At 57.1% G+C, this 18,029-nt stretch overlaps 1 protein-coding gene across 1 annotated transcript; it reads left to right on the top strand.

Annotated features, from left to right (window-relative positions):
- Positions 1 to 1,389: 1,389 nt before the first annotated feature.
- GUCY2D (guanylate cyclase 2D, retinal) lies at positions 1,390 to 17,161 on the top strand. Its single transcript, XM_059906799.1, has 19 exons — positions 1,390 to 2,167; positions 2,251 to 2,555; positions 4,504 to 4,855; positions 5,462 to 5,546; positions 5,810 to 5,912; positions 6,315 to 6,416; positions 7,986 to 8,066; positions 9,415 to 9,621; positions 9,719 to 9,875; positions 10,413 to 10,562; positions 11,170 to 11,318; positions 11,813 to 11,976; positions 12,072 to 12,264; positions 12,500 to 12,674; positions 12,973 to 13,071; positions 13,170 to 13,264; positions 13,378 to 13,463; positions 13,623 to 13,734; positions 14,318 to 17,161. The coding sequence occupies exons 1-18, from the start codon at positions 1,390 to 1,392 to the stop codon at positions 13,714 to 13,716; spliced, it is 3,375 nt and encodes a 1,124-aa protein (XP_059762782.1). The 3' UTR covers positions 13,717 to 13,734; positions 14,318 to 17,161.
- The last annotated feature ends 868 nt before the right edge of the window (positions 17,162 to 18,029 follow it).

The following is an 18,029-nucleotide window of genomic DNA, read 5'->3' on the forward strand; positions in this document are numbered from 1 at the left end:
TTTTATGTATGTTTTTAACCTGGAGTTGATTTTCTATAGTGTGAGATAGGGATCAAATTCTATCTCCTCCCTCCCCCTCCTGTATGGCTAACTAATCAGCTCCATTTGTGGAAAAGCTCATTCTTACCCCACTGATAAGAAATGTCCACTCCTTCATACATCAAATTTCCATTTTTGCTGGGTTTGTTTCAGTAGTCTCTATTCTGTCCGATTGGTTTATTTGTTTATCCCTGCACCGATACTACAGTGTTTTAGTTATTATAATTTTGTAATAAATTTTGATATATAGTAAGGCAAGTATCCCATTATATTCTTCTTTAAAATTGTCTTATCCATTTTTGTCATCCTGGCAATTATATTCATTGTCACAGATAATTTCCACAACAATCTTGAGAGAGATTAAGACACTTTCCCAAGGTCACAAGGCCAATAAGGAGGAATTTGAACCCAGGTCTGCCCAAGGTCAGAGTTCTTTCCATTTCTTCCTGGGGTTCTGCCTACCCAAAGCCAAAGGGATGCTTACCTAGGCATGGAGAAGTGGAGGTCAGAGAATCAAGTGTGGGCAGGTGAGAGAAGGCAGCTATCAGACTGGGTTTGGGTTTGGTCTCTGGGTGTAGACTTTGCCAGCCAAGGGACTTGGTTCTGACTCGGCTGGCAGAACTGGAAACAAGATTGGAGGAAATGGGACCCCAGGACTGATCACCCACAGGTGTCCATGGGCACATCTTGCTGCTTCCGAAGCAGGCTGAGCAGGGTAATGTGGCAGCAGCCTGAAAGGGGGACCTGCGGCTGCTTTTATGCTGGGGGTTATGGTGGGGGGCTTGGGACGCAGGGAGGGGAAAGAATCTGGCTGGCTGTCTGGAAGCTAGGACAGAGCCCACCCCAGGGAGCCCCATCCTCCACCAGCCCCTCCCTGCCTGCTTAAGAGACCCTAATCAGCTTGGGGAGATTAAGGGCTCTGGACGGCTCTTCCCACACCCCCGCCCTGGGCCCTGGAGAAGGAGACCCGTGGGAGGGCGTCAGAAGGATCGGCCCTGTGACCCCGAGCCCCGGCCCTGCGCCCGAGCCCCGGACTTTCCGGTGAGTGGCAGAGCCCCCTCCACACGGACTCCAGGTCCCTTCTGCCGGAAAGAGACCATGGAAGGGAATGGGAGTGTCCCCACTGACCCCCGACAGCTCTAAGAGGGGGGAGAGGCAGACAAGGGGGAGCGGGAAGCAGAGCAAAGCGGGGGGAAAGGGGGTGCTTCCAGGCTATGCCCCTGACCCCATATAGTCGTCCAAGCCCGCGGAGGGGGGTGTGGAAGCAGAGACAAGCCGCGGGTTAATTGGGCTTTGAGAACCTGGGGGTTGCGGAGAGCCCTAAGAGAGCCCTGGAGGTCGCGTCCTCTCATGCTGCTCTGTTTATGCTCCCAGAAGCCGGCAATGACCGCCCGCGCGCTCCTCGCGGGTGGGCGTCGGGACCCCGGGCTCTGCGCACCCACGCGGGGGGCTCCGTCTCCGCCCGGCCTTCCCCGTACGCCGTCCCGGCCCCGGCCTCGGCTGCGCCCCCTGCTGCTGCTGCTGCTGCCGCTGCTGCTGCTGCCGCGCTCCGCCCTCTCCGCTGCGTTCACAGTGGGGGTGCTGGGCCCCTGGGCCTGCGACCCCATCTTCGCCCGTGCCCGCCCGGACCTGGCCGCCCGCCTGGCCGCCGCCCGCCTGAACCACGAAGCTGCCCTGGAGGGCGGCCCCCGCTTCGAGGTCGCGCTGCTGCCCGAGCCGTGCCGGACGCCGGGCTCGCTGGGGGCGGTGTCCTCCGCGCTCACCCGCGTCTCGGGCCTCGTGGGGCCGGTGAACCCCGCAGCCTGCCGGCCGGCGGAGCTACTAGCTCAAGAGGCGGGGATCGCCCTGGTGCCCTGGGGCTGCCCCGGAATGCGGGCGGCGGGCACCACGGCTCCCGCGGTGACGCCCGCGGCGGATGCGCTCTACGCCCTCCTGCGCGCGTTCCGCTGGGCGCACGTGGCCCTGGTCACCGCCCCCCAGGACCTGTGGGTGGAGGCGGGACGCGCGCTTTCCACGGCGCTCAGGGCCCGGGGTCTGCCCGTTGCCCTGGTGACCTCTATGGAGCCCTCGGACCTGTCTGGAGCCCGGGAGGCCCTGAGGAGGGTCCAAGATGGGCCCAGAGTCAGAGGTAGGCTCCCCTGCAGGATGCGGGGGGGTTGGCTGTCCAGCGAGCAAAGGACAGAGCACCGAGCGGAGCCTCTGTGTCCGCAGCAGTGATCATGGTGATGCACTCGGTCCTGCTGGGCGGTGAGGAGCAGCGCCGCCTACTGGAGGCTGCAGAGGAGCTGGGCTTGGCTGATGGTTCCCTGGTCTTCCTGCCCTTCGACACGCTGCACTACGCCTTGTCTCCAGGCCCGGACGCCTTGGCCGTGCTCGCCAACAGCTCACAGCTTCGCAAGGCCCACGATGCGGTGCTCACCCTCACGCGTCACTGTCCCCCGGGAGGCAGCGTGCTGGACAGTCTGCGCAGGGCCCAAGAGCATCAGGAGCTGCCCCCTGACCTCAATCTGCAGCAGGTAGAGGGACCAGGGAGGAGGGAAGAGGGGAAGAGAACCAGGGAAGAGAGCAGAGAATAGCCAAAAAGGGGAGATGGAGGCTGGAGGCAATGGGAAGAGAAGTGGATAGAGTCCATGGAATGAGAGGAGGATGCAGTCAATAGGAAGGAGTAGGAGGTCAGTACAGAGAGAATAACCAGCAGCTCTGCATGTCCTGGGTGATGTAGAGGCTCTGGCCTTGCTTGGAGCATCTTTGTGTATTGGAATTGCTTCCAGAGAGTTGGCAATGAAACCTCTCAAGGTCAGCTCCAAGGAGCAAACGCTAACAAACTCCGCACTGCAGCATCTTTTGCAGTCTACTTTAAAGTAAACCCACTTCCAACACGGCCATAACATACAGTCTGTATTAAACAACCGGTGTTCTTAAGAGAGCAGGAAGGAGGGAGAATACAGAGCCAGCCTCCATGCCCAGTTCAGAGGTGTTTCCTCTGGGGCTTCACGTAGTGGTCTTAACTTTTTGAAAGCCTTACATCTTGTGAGAAGCAGAAAGGTCCCTAGGTGGAGCAAGGGCTTCTATAACCATCTGGATTCACAGCTTATTCCCAACAATCAGCTAATATCCAGGATTCCCTGAGAACAGTGGTGAGATGGGATGGAGGGCAGGTGGAGAAATAGAGGTGGGGGAAATGGTGGGGGAAACCCTCTTCAGTTCTCAGTAAGTAGCATAGCCTTTCACCTAGCTGCCCAAGTGAGACCCCTGGGAGTCACCCTTGATTCCTCTAACCCTTCCCCCAACATCCAGACACCAAGTTCTGTCACTTATGCTTCCCAAAGGTCATTTGAATCCATCTACTTTCTCCATCCTCACTGTCACACCCCTGGTTCAGGCCACAGCACCTCTGGTCCAAATCCCCAAATAAAATCTCCCAAGTGGTCTCTGCTTCAACACTTACCTACCCCAGGCCTTTCTCCACCCAGCAATCAGAGTGAACTTCAGAAATCTGACACATCTGACTGTGTCACGCCCCCATCCAAAGTCTCCCAGTGGCTTCTCTTGCCCTGGATAGATACAGGTCTCTTCACTTGGTTTATCAGGTCTCATGTCTTCCTCTCTCTTCCTTCTTTCTTGAACTTCAGCCAGACCGAGCTACTTTGGGTTCCCCAGATGTGACCTTCTCTTTTGCTTCTGTGCTACTGGATGTACTGTTCCCTCTCTCCTGTCCCTACGCTCCCCCAGATATTTCGGATTCATCCCCTAAGGGATGGTCACTTCTGGAAGCCTCTTCCTCCTCCCCCAGCCTGGGCTGGGGCCCTCTTTCCTGTCTCCTCAGCTCCCTCAGTTACTCCTTCCCTCACTCATTACACTGCTTTAACATCCCTGTCTGTCTCCCCCTACTAGAGGAAAGATTCCTCGAGATAGGGACTGTCTTGTACCCTGATATATCCCTAGCGCTCTACACAGTGCCTGGCACTGTGAGAGATGGGAACTGGGAATGATAGAGAAGCTCCATGAGATCAGGTGGTTGCCTTGGGAAAAAGAAAAGAACTAAAAATAGAAAATAGAAGCCAACCAAAAGATGAGAAAGAAGTCTTTCGATGAATGGTAGGTAATGATTTTAAAAATATATGCAGGGCAACCAAAAGGAGAGGGAAGAGAGGAGATGTAGGTATTGGAGTTAGAAGTAACAAATGATAAGAAGAGCGTAAGAATACTGAAAAGAGGAAAGGGCAGTGGCAAAAAGAGGTGGGATAGCCAATTGGGGAGAGAGGAAGAGAGAGCCAATGAGGAGAGGAAGAGAGAGCCAATGCGGAGGGATATGGAACCACTAACTAGGAGGTGGAAACAGTCAAAACACAGAGGGCTTGAAGGACTCGAAGGGCCCAGTGAAAGGATAAGCGGAGACAGTGAGTCCCCGTCTGTTTATGGGCCGTGACCCCGAAACCTGAACCCCCTACCCTTCCTCCCCAGGTATCCCCTCTCTTCGGCACCATCTATGACTCGGTCTTCTTGTTGGCTGGGGGCGTGGCGCGAGCGCGGGCGGCTGCAGGTGGCGGCTGGGTGTCCGGAGCAGCCGTGGCCCGCCACGTCCGGGATGCCCAGGTCCCCGGCTTCTGTGGGGCCCTGGGAGGAGCCGAGGAGCCCTCCTTTGTGCTGCTGGACACGGATGCAGCCGGGGACCGGCTGTTCGCCACATACGTGCTGAACCCCACCCGGGGCTTCTTCCGCTCCGCCGGAACCCCGGTGCATTTTCCTAGAGGGGGACGGGGGCCTGGGCCCGACCCCTCGTGTTGGTTCGACCCAGACGTCATCTGCAACGGAGGTGAGGGCGAACATCCCAGCCCACACTGGAACAGTGACCATGAACCCTCCACAAAGTGGTGAAAGAGAGTGAACTCTCATCCTGTAACTCCTGTTGGAGGCCCTTCCAGGTCCTCCTCAGAGACCTCCAGCTTGTGCAGGACCCCTGTCTTGCCGAGCCCCTGGAGCCCTCTTGGAACCTTTCTAGCATTCCCAGACCACCCCCCCACCCCGCCCTTTGCAGGACCCATGACCTTTCCCTAGATCTTGTTATGGGCTCTCATCCGCCTTTTCTGGAGCCTCCAAGGTTTGACGTGACCGCATTCCTCCCTAGAGAGCAGCGGTCCGCAACCTTTTTGGCACCAGGGACCTGTTTCGTGGACAACAGTTTTTCCACGGACTGGGGTGGGGCGGGGGGGGGGGTGTTCAGGCGGTAATGCCAGCGATGGGGAGCAGGCAGATGAAGCTTCGCTCACTCACGCCGCTCACCCCCTGCTGTGCAGCCCGGTTCCTAACAGGCTGCGCGGACAAGTAGCGGCCCGCGGCCCGGGGGTTGGGGACCTCTGCTAGAGAGGATGCCTCCCCTCTGCCACAGTCCTCAGCATCTCTCCTCTCACTGCCCCTCCAGGAGTGGAGCCCGGCGTCGTCTTCATCGGCTTCCTCCTGGTGGTTTTGATGGGGCTGACAGGGGCCTTCCTGACCCATTATTTTAGGTGAGTAGGGTAAGTAGGAGAGGAGCTTGGCTCTCCACCTGCCAGAAATGCAACTGTGCAGCAGGCTGGGCCCACTCAAGAGTAGAAGGAGGGAGGATGTCTTTTGGAGAGGGGGAGAGGGAAGGAGTCCTGGAGGGCTGGCCGAGTCCCGGGGGGGTCTGGTTTGGGGATGACTGCCCTCCCCTGAGCCAGCATTCCCCCCCACTGGCTTCCTCTCATGGACCTTGGTCCCCGTTGCGAAGATGACCTCCTTTCTCTACCAGGCACCGGCTCCTTCACATCCAAATGGTCTCCGGCCCCAACAAGATCATCCTGACTCTGGACGACGTCACCTTCCTCCCCCCGCAAAGGGGCAGCTCTCGGAAGGTGGGGGAGGAGGGGAGCCAGGACCCAGCTGTCCTCCCCTATATGTCCGGTCCCCTGCCTGGGCCAGCCCTCACCCCAGCCCCCACCTGGGAAGGCCTGGTTTCTGCCTTCACTCGGTCCCAGGTCTGAGTGCTGGGATCAACGCCCTCATGTGTGCAATGAGGATAACAGCCCCTGTCCTGACCGCTTTCCTTCGATAGGGTGAAGCTCCAACAGAAAATGAATGTGTTTGTTTTGTAAGCTCTGAAGTGTTGTGTACTTGGGAAGTAATGTCTTTATCACCTTCCCGAACTAAGATTTCTTCCCTTCCCCTCTTTAATCCCCAGAACTCAGCCTGACCTCAACCCAGGACTCTGACCCCATAGTATATCTTGACCCCATGCATTGACCTCTACCCTCCAGGTGGCCCAGGGGAGTCGATGGAGTCTGGCCGCCCGCAGCTTGTCAGACGTTCGCAGCATCCACAGCCAAATCCCGGATTACACCAACATTGGCCTCTATGAGGTGAGCCTGACCCCCAGGCAGGCCGAGCTCCGTTCCTGGAGTCACGTGGTATCTTGCAGAGTCCAGGAAATGGGGATAGGAGCCCAGAATGGGAACTAGGGAGAGTTCATGGATTCCTCCTCAAAGGGGAGCATCTGGGAATCCTTCCTGCTGGGGGATTTTCCCTTAGCCATTATCCAGGTGAGGGCTCTTCAAAGGCCAATCACAGTGGCCTAGAGACTGGAGGCCTGGTGGTGGGAAGTTTGATGGGACCAGCATGTAGCCTGAAGAGGCCACTGAGGCCATCCCCCACCCTGTTGGGAGCCCCTGGTCCTCCCCCTCAGTGCTCCAAGCCTTTGGGTTACTGAAGAGCACAGGCCTCCCTGGAAAGATTGAGACAGAGGCTCATCTGGGAAGTGATCTCATGGTCACAAAGAGGACTTTTCCAGGATTGGATTGTTCAGGATGGGGCTTCCAGACTGAGCTAATCTCTGACTCAAGCCAGACTCATGTCTTGGCCCCACCCAGCACTTCTACCCCAATCAGATCACATTCTGGAGCAGCAAGACTTAGAAGGGAAAAAGAAAGTCACAAAAGGGTATTAGGACATTAACCATGGGGTCAGCAAATCTGAATGTGGTGGGATGCGTGGGAGATAATGAGAACAGATTCAGAGAGCGCTGAGAGAGAGCTCCACTAATGAAGAGGCAGTGGAGATTTAGAGCTCTTGGGTGTCATGTCGTGGAGAGAATGCAGAGATTCCTAGTATGTCACCTAGAGGCCGTTGCAGCCATTTCCCAGTAGAACACTATTGTCGTTTTGGGCAGGACACTATGCCTTGAAGAATGTTTAGTGCCACTTGTCCCTGACTATGTCCACTGATCATAGCCCCCAGTTTTTGTGACAATTAAAAATGTCTCCACATTTATTTCCAAATCTTCTTTAGGGGTCAGTACCAAACCCCCAGAATTCCCTCCTAGTCCAAATCCTTTATCAACAGACAAGGCCAACTACATAATTTGCAAGGTCTAGGGCAAAATAAAAATGAAGTGCCCCTTGTTCATTCAAGATGACAGCAGCAGATCACTGAACCAAGCTCAGGCCCTTCTGAGCACAGGGCCCTGGGTGACCGCATGGGTTCGCACGCCCATGAACTGGCCCTGCCGACAGCTGACGACAGTGAGGCCCAGAGCCTGCAGGGGGGCTGTCTATTCTTCACAGTCTGTAATAACGCGTGATCTACCCAGACTCCTGATGCCCACCACAGTGCTCTCTTATGGCAGCAGGTGGTGATGAGGGCTGTGATTTCAATGACACTTGTGGTGGTGATGGCTCACTTAATAGGGCTGTTGGTGAGCGCATCTGGCGTGGTGAGGACAGCCTCTGCATCTCTCTTTCCCACGGGTGGGCTCTTACCCAGCTGGCCGTGAAGTGCATTGGCAGGCATTATACCCCTTGCTCCGGATGCTCTTTGTCGCATGGAAGATGGGTTCTGGGGCAGTGAGCCAAGGGAAACATGGGGGCTCTACAGGGCTCCTCACATCATGGGGTTTTAAGAAACCGAGTTCACTACTCCTGTCTCTGCTCCAGGGAGACTGGGTTTGGCTGAAGAAATTCCCGGGGGAACAGCACATAGCTATCCGCCCAGCGACCAAGATGGCCTTCTCCAAGGTGAGAGTGGGCCTGTGATGGGGTATGAGGTGGCCATCATTTCCTCCCTCCTTGCCTTCTCTTTGCAGCTGAGTCCAAGTAGGCCCCATTGTGGCAGGGACGAAGAGCTCTCAGTGACGTGTCCCCTCCTCTCTAAAGCAGGTTTCTTATCATGCTCTCTTATAACACTAGTTCTTTCCTTTGAGGTGTTGATCATAATTTGTAATTGTCTGTTCACCTGTGTGTGCTTGCTTATTTCTTATCTGCCTCCCTCCCTGAACTGTAAGTTGAGTGGGGGCTTTTCCCCTACCTCCTCCATTGTATTAATATTTCCAGCACCCAGCACAGTGTCTGGAACATTAGAGACACCCAATGAATGTTTGTTGAGTGAATGCTAGAAAATAAATGGGTTTCCAGTTCTGTCAGGCTGCTTGCACAGAATGGCCTAGTTGGTGCATACCGAGTGACGTGGAAAGTTGGCAAGGAGGCTATAAACTGGCTTATTCTGGTCATTCCAACCTTAGTGCCCCCCTTACCCCTAACACCATACAGCCTTGGCCTGGCCTCCTTCCCAGATGCCTCCACAGAAGCTCTTGGTCACAGCTGCAGAATGACTTAAATGGACTACCAGTAGTCAACAGACTAAATCACCATTTAACAACAGGCATTTAAGATGAAAAGAAGCCCCTTGTAGGACCAAAGAAAAACTAGAAAGGGCACCAGTCACCCACTAGCCCTCATTTTCCCAGCCAGACTGTGAGGGCCTCTGTCCCGCCGAGTGGGTGTGGCCTTGTTGTTGGCTCCTCTGGGACACAGCTCAACTAGTTAGTCCTTCTTCCTTAACTAAGGGGGGGGGGGGGGGCGGGGTGCGTCTATCTGGCACAATGATGTAACAAGCAAAGCAGCCCTGGGCTGAGTCACCAGCACAAGCCATTTCTGGTGATTTTTGAAAGCACTGCAGTGTCTGCCTGATTCTCCCCCCAAGGGACGGTTATATCAGAAGTGGAGGGGGGGGCGCTGAGTTCCAGGAGCTTTTCCTTCATGAGGTGTTTTCCCTTAAGACCCAGGAAGTTAAAAGTCTTATGGTTAATAAATCAGAAACTGCCTGGGTCCTGATTTACCAGCGCAAAATTGTCTTTTCATTCATAGCTTTAAGTTACACCACGTTCAGTGTCTCCACGGTGGCCTTTGCCTGTGGTGTCTTTTCCAGAGAGAGGTGTCTGTAGAAGGAAGCCCCTACACGCCCTATAGACCTTTCCACTCACCATTTTTACCCCATCCTCCAATCAGAAACCGACCTGAAGCACAGCCTCCTCCCCACCTCGCTCCCAGAACAGCAAATGGCTGTTAATTCCGCCCCCTCCCCCAGATCCGGGAGCTCCGGCATGAGAACTTGGCCCTCTACCTGGGGCTCTTCCTGGCGGGGGGAGCTGGCGGCGCCGCGGCCCCCGGGGAAGGGATGCTGGCTGTGGTCTCAGAGCACTGTGCCCGTGGCTCCCTCCAAGACCTCCTCGCTCAGAGAGACATAAAGCTGGACTGGATGTTCAAGTCCTCCCTCCTACTGGACCTCATCAAGGTGTGCGTGTCGGGGTGGCACCGGGTGGGCTGCGGCGGGGAGGAGCCGGCGGGGGAACCGCGTGGGCTGAGGGTGCCCCTGACGCCACTCCTTCCAGGGAATAAGGTATCTGCACCATCGAGGCGTGGCCCACGGGCGGCTGAAGTCACGGAACTGCGTGGTGGACGGGAGGTTCGTGCTTAAAGTCACCGACCACGGTCATGGGCGACTGCTGGAAGCGCAGAGGGTGTTACCGGAGCCTCCCAGCGCGGAGGGTAGGACTCCCCGGCTGCCTCCCGGCCGGCCGAGCAGCCCCCGCATCCCCGTTGTTTCGAGGGCCTCTCCTTTCCTCCTTCCCTCGCACTCTCTCCATCCCACACCCACCGGACGCGACTCCTGCCACGGAGAAGGTCTTGTGACCTCTGAGATGACGGGGGTCTGGCTCCGTGGCTGGGGAGGCGGGGAGTTGTTAGGGGGCGGGACTTGTGCCTGAGGGGCGGAGCTCCTGCCCTTGCAGGGGGGGTCTGCTTCTAGTGGGGCTTTGCCTAAGGGCGGGGCTTGTGCCCGAGGGACCTAGTCTGCTCTCGGCACCGCTTTGTCTAAAGGGCGGGTCCTATTTGTCATGGCCCGGCTTTCTGAGACCTGCTCTGGGTTTCTGGTAGTTTCTCCTGGGGATCACTGCGGGCAGCAGGGCCAGACTGAGGCGGGGGAGTTGAGCGGGTGCGAGCCTGGACTTTCTGGTGAGGGTGGGGGGTCTGTCCCTAGCGCCTCTATGGCCCTCCGCGTGCCCACGCTCCCTTCTCCGACCCCAGACCAGCTGTGGACAGCCCCGGAGCTACTTCGGGACCCGGCCCTGGAGCGCCGGGGAACGCTGGCCGGCGACGTCTTCAGTCTGGGCATCATCATGCAAGAGGTCGTGTGCCGCAGCGCCCCTTACGCCATGCTGGAGCTGACTCCCGAGGGTACGGCCGCCCTCGCCTGGCCTTTGGACTAGAAAGACACCCCGCTGTTAGGCAGAGACCCAGCCTCGCTCGGTGCTGAGACTTACTTATGTGGGACTCCCTAGAGCTGAGTTCTGAAGGGTCAGGGCAGTGGAGAGCCAAGCATCAGGATGGGAGGGGGCGGCCTTTCAGCACCCAGACGTCAGTGGTTTCCTCTGTCCGGACCCTGGACCCTGCCTGCTGCCCCAACGGTGGTAGCAAGCTCCCCTCTGGTTCTCAGGGGCCCAAGGGAGGCAGCACGATAGGGGGAAGGGGGAAACACAGCAGATGGATCTGGTTCAGATCTATATTATCATGTATAGGATACAGCATGCTACTTGATCACTCTAACCCTCACTAGTCTTATGTGCAGTAAATGTCAGTCTCTTTGCCTATCCCTTCTTACTGCCCCCTGGCCCCCAGGGTTCAGGGTCCTGTTGCTCCCAGCAACACCTCCCACACTACGCTTCCCCACCTACTGAAGCTTCCCCTTCCAGCCCCCTCCTCTTGAGCTTCAACAATCAGGCCAGAGTCAGAGGTGGCTTCTGTTCTGGCACACCCCCCTCTCTTGTTCCCTTCATGCCTCCAGAAGTGGTGAAGAGGGTACAGAGCCCCCCTCCACTGTGTCGGCCCTCGGTGTCCATAGACCAGGCGCCCATGGAGTGCATCCAGCTGATGAAACAGTGCTGGGCAGAGCAGCCGGAACTTCGGCCCTCCATGGACCGCACCTTCGACCTGGTCAGGGGCTGGGCTGGCCGTTTGCTGGCAACTTGGGGTGGGGGAGGGGAGGCTGCAGGAAGGCAAGCTGGCAGGATCTCTGACCTTCCAGGCTACTTCCTAAGGGGTAGTCTGAGGATTAAGGGTTTGGTGGGGACAGAATTAGAATGGGGGCTGTGGAGGCCTTTGGAGTGGGAAATGGAGCTCCGGGTGGGAGAAATATTTAGTTCAATTCAAATAACATTTATTGAGTATGTGTTTGGCCTAGTGAGGGAGAAAGACCCTTGGCCTGGGAGTCCAAAGACTGGGCTGGTTCCAGCGCCTTGTCAGTTGCTAACAGAACAGGTGACCTCCTAATAACATGTGAAAACACAGTGCCCAGCACGGGGCACCACGGGCTTGATGAGTACAGATGAAAGGGGATGGGGGCAGAGGATCAGGCATAATACAGCCCCCTGAGAGGGGCGTGGCAGCCCAGGTCCTCGGCAGCCCCACCAGCTTCCTCCTCCTACTAGTTCAAGAGCATCAACAAGGGCCGGAAGATGAACATCATCGACTCGATGCTGCGGATGCTGGAGCAGTATTCCAGTAACCTGGAGGACCTGATCCGGGAGCGCACAGAGGAGCTGGAGCTGGAAAAGCAGAAGACAGACCGGCTGCTCACACAGATGCTGCCTCCGTGGGTGCCTAGGGGGAGAGGTGGGTGGGGAGGACAGCTGGAATCCAGGCAGACTGGGGTGGCCTCCAGGTAAGCTCACCACCTGCCATCCCCAGGTCTGTGGCTGAGGCGCTGAAGATGGGGACACCTGTGGAGCCCGAGTATTTCGAGGAGGTGACACTGTACTTCAGTGACATTGTGGGTTTCACCACCATCTCAGCCATGAGTGAGCCCATCGAAGTGGTGGACCTGCTCAATGACCTCTACACGCTCTTTGACGCCATCATCGGCTCCCATGATGTCTACAAGGTGGGGTGTGTAGGGGGCAAGCCCTCCTTCAGCTTCTCCCGCCCCCGCCACCCTGCCCGAGGTCACCAGCACGAACCTCTTTCCCAGCCCTCCTGTCCCTTTTCTCCTCTGCCAGTCCCCAGCTCAGTCCCCCAGCTGGAAGGCTCTCCAGGATCTCTGCACTCACCCCAGTTTAGGCCTCCCGATAAGGGACATTGGCATTGGCTGGGTGCTCAGTACTGAATTCTCTCCTCAGGTGGAGACAATCGGGGACGCCTATATGGTGGCCTCAGGGCTGCCCCAACGGAACGGGCAGCGGCACGCAGCAGAGATCGCCAACATGGCTCTGGACATCCTCAGTGCCGTGGGCACCTTCCGCATGCGGCACATGCCCGAGGTGCCCGTGCGCATCCGCATCGGCCTGCACTCGGGTAACTCCGCGCCTTCCCGGGCTCTCCAGCCCATCTCCCTCGTTAGGGCCGGGCTCCAGATTTCCTAGATAGGAGGCAAACTCATGGAGTGGGTGGGGGCGGGGACTTGTCTTGAAGCCACCTTTTCACAGCAGGCACCGCATTGTAATTGGGAGGGTAGGCTTGAGAGGGTTTCTTTGGGAAGCCAGTGGAGATTATGGGGTGCTAAAGGCCCCCCGAGCCCTAGGTGCCCCCCAGCCGCCAGCAGGCCAGCTTCAGCGCGGGCCAGCCAGCCCGCCAACGCCGCACGTCTCCACAGGCCCGTGTGTGGCGGGCGTGGTGGGCCTCACGATGCCGCGGTACTGCCTGTTTGGGGACACGGTCAACACCGCCTCGCGCATGGAGTCCACAGGGCTGCGTGAGTGTGACGGGGCGGGAGGGGCGGGGAGGGGGCGCGGGAGGGGTGTCCTGAGCTCACGGTGTCCTCTGAGCTCACGGTGTCCCCTGCCGTCCCAGCTTACCGCATCCACGTGAACAGGAGCACCGTGCAGATTCTCTCCGCCCTAGACGAGGGCTTCCAGACCGAGGTGCGGGGTCGCACGGAGCTGAAGGTGAGGCCGGGCTGGAAGACGCAACTCGCCACGCCCGGTTCCACTGAGACCTCGAGATCCACTGGCCCTCACCTCAGCCCGCCTGAGTCCTCCCCTCCCCCGTGTCTCCCCAGGGCAAGGGCACCGAGGAAACGTACTGGTTGGTGGGCAGACGCGGCTTCGACAAGCCCATCCCCAAACCGCCTGACCTGCAACCGGGGTGAGGATCCGGCCTTCGTGCTGCCAGGACCGAGTTGGTCCCTCCATGCCCTCCCTCCCCTCCTGCCCTGCACCGGACCCCGCCCAAGCGGGGCGACCTGGGCCTCGCCCTCCTACTGCCTATTCTCCCTCCATGAGGCCGCCCCTCCCTTCGCCACAGGGACAGCAACCACGGCATCAGCTTGCAGGATATCCCGCCTGAGCGGCGCCGGAAGCTGGAGAAGGCGAGGCCGGGCCTGTTTTCCGGAAAGTGAGGCTGGGCCTGGGACAAGGTACTGGCCCCTTGGCTCCCATGCCCCACAGACCCCGGGGGCTACACACATGCTTCCTGGAGGACAGGTACCTCTTCCCCAGCCTGAGGACCTAGCCCTGCCTGCCTGCAGAACGTCCCACTCAAGCCAGGTTTCCCGTCCTTCTCTGACTTGGTGAGCCCAGGCTGGTTCCTAAACCCAGGGATTTCCCAGCCGCAGGGATCCTGGCTCGGTAGGTCTGGAGTGGGCCAGGAATCCAGACTCGGGAATGCCTCTAAACATGACCTTCTGGAACTTTTACTCTGACCTACCCCCGACGACACACACACACACACACACACACACACACACACACACACACACACACATTGCATTAACCAGACCCTCCTCTTGGCCCCTCAGGCTATACACCGCCCAAGAGACAGAACCCTAGGTAGCAACGCTCACCAGAGGACCAGCTGACTGCTGGCCCTAGAGCTCGGTTACAGCAGAAACCCTGCCCTCTGCCCTCCAAGAAACTCTGATCCATGACTCTCCCCTACTGAGGTGAACCCCCATGACCCCTTTCCATGATTTCCCTCTGAAACACTCCTCTTTCCCTCAGGATTATTCCGGAAGGTCCTTTTCCTGAAAGTTGCTGCTGTAGGTGACCAAAAGTCTGGCTAATACCAGTGGCTTCCGTCCAGCTCTGCCTCAAAGGATTCTGAGCCTTTGCAAGAGCTGGTTGCAAACCAGCTGTGTGACCCTGGGAAAGTCTCATGCACTCTCTGGGCTTGGTTTCCCCTCCGTGGTAAAATGAAGAGTGGCCTACTTAGGTGGTTTCCATACCCTCCGGCCCTGACAGCTGGTCTTCAGAATGGTTGGTCTTGGGGTACAGGGCACTGGGCACGTGGCCTCCAGCCCCAGTGACCCTGAGCCCATAAGAAAGGCCCCAGGAAGGAGGATCTGGGATTGGATGTCCCAACCCCAGAGGAGGTGGAGACCACCTGTTCCACCAGAGCAGGGGTGTCGTGTGGCCTGAGGATTTGAGGGCTTCTGTTTAGCCTCAAGCATCCTTCCCTTCTCCATCCCCCACCAGTCAGAAACCGGCTCCTTCTCCTGGGGCATTACCACATACTTTGCCCAAGTGCAGAGAAAAGCTTGTTTCAAAGCTTTGGGGAAAGGAAGGTAAACAAACCCCACGAAACCTCTCCTAACCAGAACACCCAGGAATAGTAGTAGTCTCTGTTTAACTGGGCGCCACTGAGCAGGCAGTTGAACAGAAAATCCTCCCAGCTTAGATCTTTGTGACAAGTATCAACCCCTCCCATCCCAGTAAGTCCCCAGGTAAAGCTTCTTTTGTGGAACTTTGATGTTCCAGAGCCTGAGCCTTGGCACATTGCACTCTGGGTGGCCTTCGCCATTGCCGCAGAACCTGGCAGAAGTTAGCAGCAGCTGTAGCCACCCAGGCTGTCACTAGGTAGTGCGCCTCCAGTCCCTGGAGATGTGCAAGCAGAACTGGAGACCTCTTTGAGCAGGGAGAGAACAGTCAGAGGGACTTCCTAGGCGGAAGGATGAACTAAATCCTCACCACACAGTGTGGTAGGTAGGCCAGCAGCAGCGACATCGCCTGGGAGCTTGTTAGCAATGCAGAATCTCAGGCCCAGGAGTATTGAAACAGAATCTACATCCTAACAAAGTTCCTTCAGAGTATTTATATGCACATTAAAGTTTCTGAATCATAGAACTAAAGGATCCTAGGATCCCTAAAATCTCAGAACTGCTAAGATTTCTTAAAAACCAGGCTAGAAACTAGCCCCGAGACTTCTTTTGTTTGATCAATGGAGTGGTTTTGTTTTTGTCTTGAGCTAACGTTTAGAAATCAAGAGATACCACATTGTAAAAATGGCTGCCAAATGTCCCTCTTTGAAATCAAAAGCCCCACACAGGGGCAACTGCTGACTTCCTTCTGGAGCTAAAGAGCAACCGTCCCCTCGTCCCATCTCTCCAGGGTTTCGCTTTTCTGTTCTCACCGTGCCCACCACTCCCCGTGCACTCCAAGACACCAAGATTTTCTGAACATCTCTTATGTACCTGTCCAGAGCCTGTAGACGTTAGACCTCAGGACTCTGGAGTAGCTGATGTTAGGATTACAGGCACTGCTGGAGATTGCTTTGCCTGACTCGTAAAATCCACAAGTTCAATGGTCTTCCCCTCCTTCCTAAAGGTAGAGAAAGAACAGACAAGAAACCTAAAATCCAGCACTTGTAGGTTCTGGTTACTTAAGGTGGCGCTGCTATAGTGAGTAATATAGTATAATTTAAAACACATTTTTAACCGAGTTCGGAGATGATGAATTAAGGATTTTTTTAAAACCCTGATGCACACACACAAAAAATATTTTTTAAATTATGTACATTCTTAAACATCTCTCTTCAGATTTTCTCTGTCCTTAGGCCCCAGGAATCAAGGGCAGGCTCTGCATTGCTGGTGTTGGACCTAACCGTGTGACTGTAGCTCTCCCTCCCCTGCCTCTTCCCTCCCTCCCTCCCCACCCCTTACCTCTCCTTCCCTCCCTGCCTGTGAGGGGCCATGGGTAGTTACTGGCCTGTGATTCAGGGGAGCTTTGGGAAAGGGTTGGCCTGCGATTAGGTGCAGGACAGGCTGGGACAAGGCACCCCCAGAGGGAGAGGAGTATGACCTGTGGCCCAAACCCAGTTTGGGGCAGAGGTGGGGCGGGCAGGGCTGAGCCGGTCCCTTCCCACCCTCAACTCAGCCTTGTTCCTGGGACTCAGTCTCAAAGGCGAGTGACGGGGGGAGAAGCTGGTAAAGGAGAGGCCTGTCCTCCTCCCCAGCCAGGAGAACGCAGGACCACCCGCCCCAGAGCTCAGAGAGCTGGTGGGAGAAGAGGAGGGAAACAGTTAAGCCCCAGTCTCCTCTCTCTGCCGGGCAGTTTCTCCTTGCCTTTCTCCTCCATTTCCGTGGAACCTTTTCTCCTGGGCCCAGTCAGTCTCCTAGAGCCCAGCTGCCCTCAGACCCAAGTCCTCTCCACCTGGTCATCCCTCTTGTTCCTGGGACCCAGGCAATTCCCAGCCCAGAGAGCACCCGGCTTGGCCACTAGGCACCCCTCACCCTCTGACATGTTTACACTACCTCGGCCAGCTGGCCTGTGCCAGGAGCCCACGCTCGGGGTGGCCTTGCCTTCGGGATGGCTCTGTCGCCAGGAGCAGCGCTGGCCGAAGCAGGGAGCTCCCACGGCTCTGCTGCTGCTTCCATCCCATAGCCCGGACGCCGCATCCTGACCCAGGGCTCACCTGGCGCCTTTTGTCTGTGCTGCTCCTCAGGGTCGGGGCCCTGCTCCCCATCCCCACCTGCAGTGGACCCCAGACACCCCCCTTTGGGGGATCTGTGACACTGCGTTGTGGGACCGCGTTCACCGGGATCTTCTGGACCGTGCACTGTGGACACCAGGCCATGTGCCGTGGTGCTGGGTCCTGGCAGGGTGGGGGCTGGAATAAAGGTGTGCTTTCTTCCACTCCACGGTGTGTGGTCCTTTTGGCCTGGGTGGCCCGAACACCCCTATCCCTGGAGTGTTCGAACCTGGCATTGCCATGGAGGGCTTCAGATAAGGGGTGAACCCTAGAGATGACCTAGGCAGGGGGAGTTGAACTGGGGTCAGCCATCCCCTCCCAGAAACCCCTCTGCTCAGGGGATCTGCTCTGAGGGAACCAAGCAGGGAAGCTACAGGCCTTTCAGGCTTCTAGAAAAGACCAGGGTCTCTGAGGCTCTGGAAGTGGGTGGTGTGGCCTCATCCCTTGGTCATAGGCAGGAGAGAGGAAGGAAAAGAAGGGCAGAGCTTGTCTACAGCCAGGACCCAGGAACCATGGAAGCCAGAGTCCAATTCTGAGGGAAGGGGGCCCCCAAATGGGGAAGTTGAGGTCCACTGATCCCTGGACAAGACCTCACCAAAACCCACACTCTACCTCTGACCCTTCCAGAGCCTGCCACTGGCTCATTAGAACAGGAGAGACCATCCCAAAGCCACCCATGGGTGACCAGCCCATTGGTCATCTATTTTCTTTGAGCCCAGCTATCCCTGCCCCAGGCTCAATGTTTCTGACATGATGACTCGTGATGGACGTCGGGTGTTCTGCCTTCCTAGCTATCCGTCTGCCCCATGATGGGCAACCATCCCTGCCCCATTCTCAGTCCCTGTGGAACTGACCCCAGACCTCCCTCCAGTCCTGCCCAATCGCTCCATCCCTCTGGCCACAGGGATTGCTTCAAGGACAGGCAGGTGACCCAGTCCAAGCAAACAAGGCTTCGTGTTGAGACAT

Source organism: Balaenoptera ricei, chromosome 20 (assembly GCF_028023285.1).
Source record: "Balaenoptera ricei isolate mBalRic1 chromosome 20, mBalRic1.hap2, whole genome shotgun sequence".
Classification (NCBI taxonomy): Eukaryota; Metazoa; Chordata; class Mammalia; order Artiodactyla; family Balaenopteridae; genus Balaenoptera; species Balaenoptera ricei.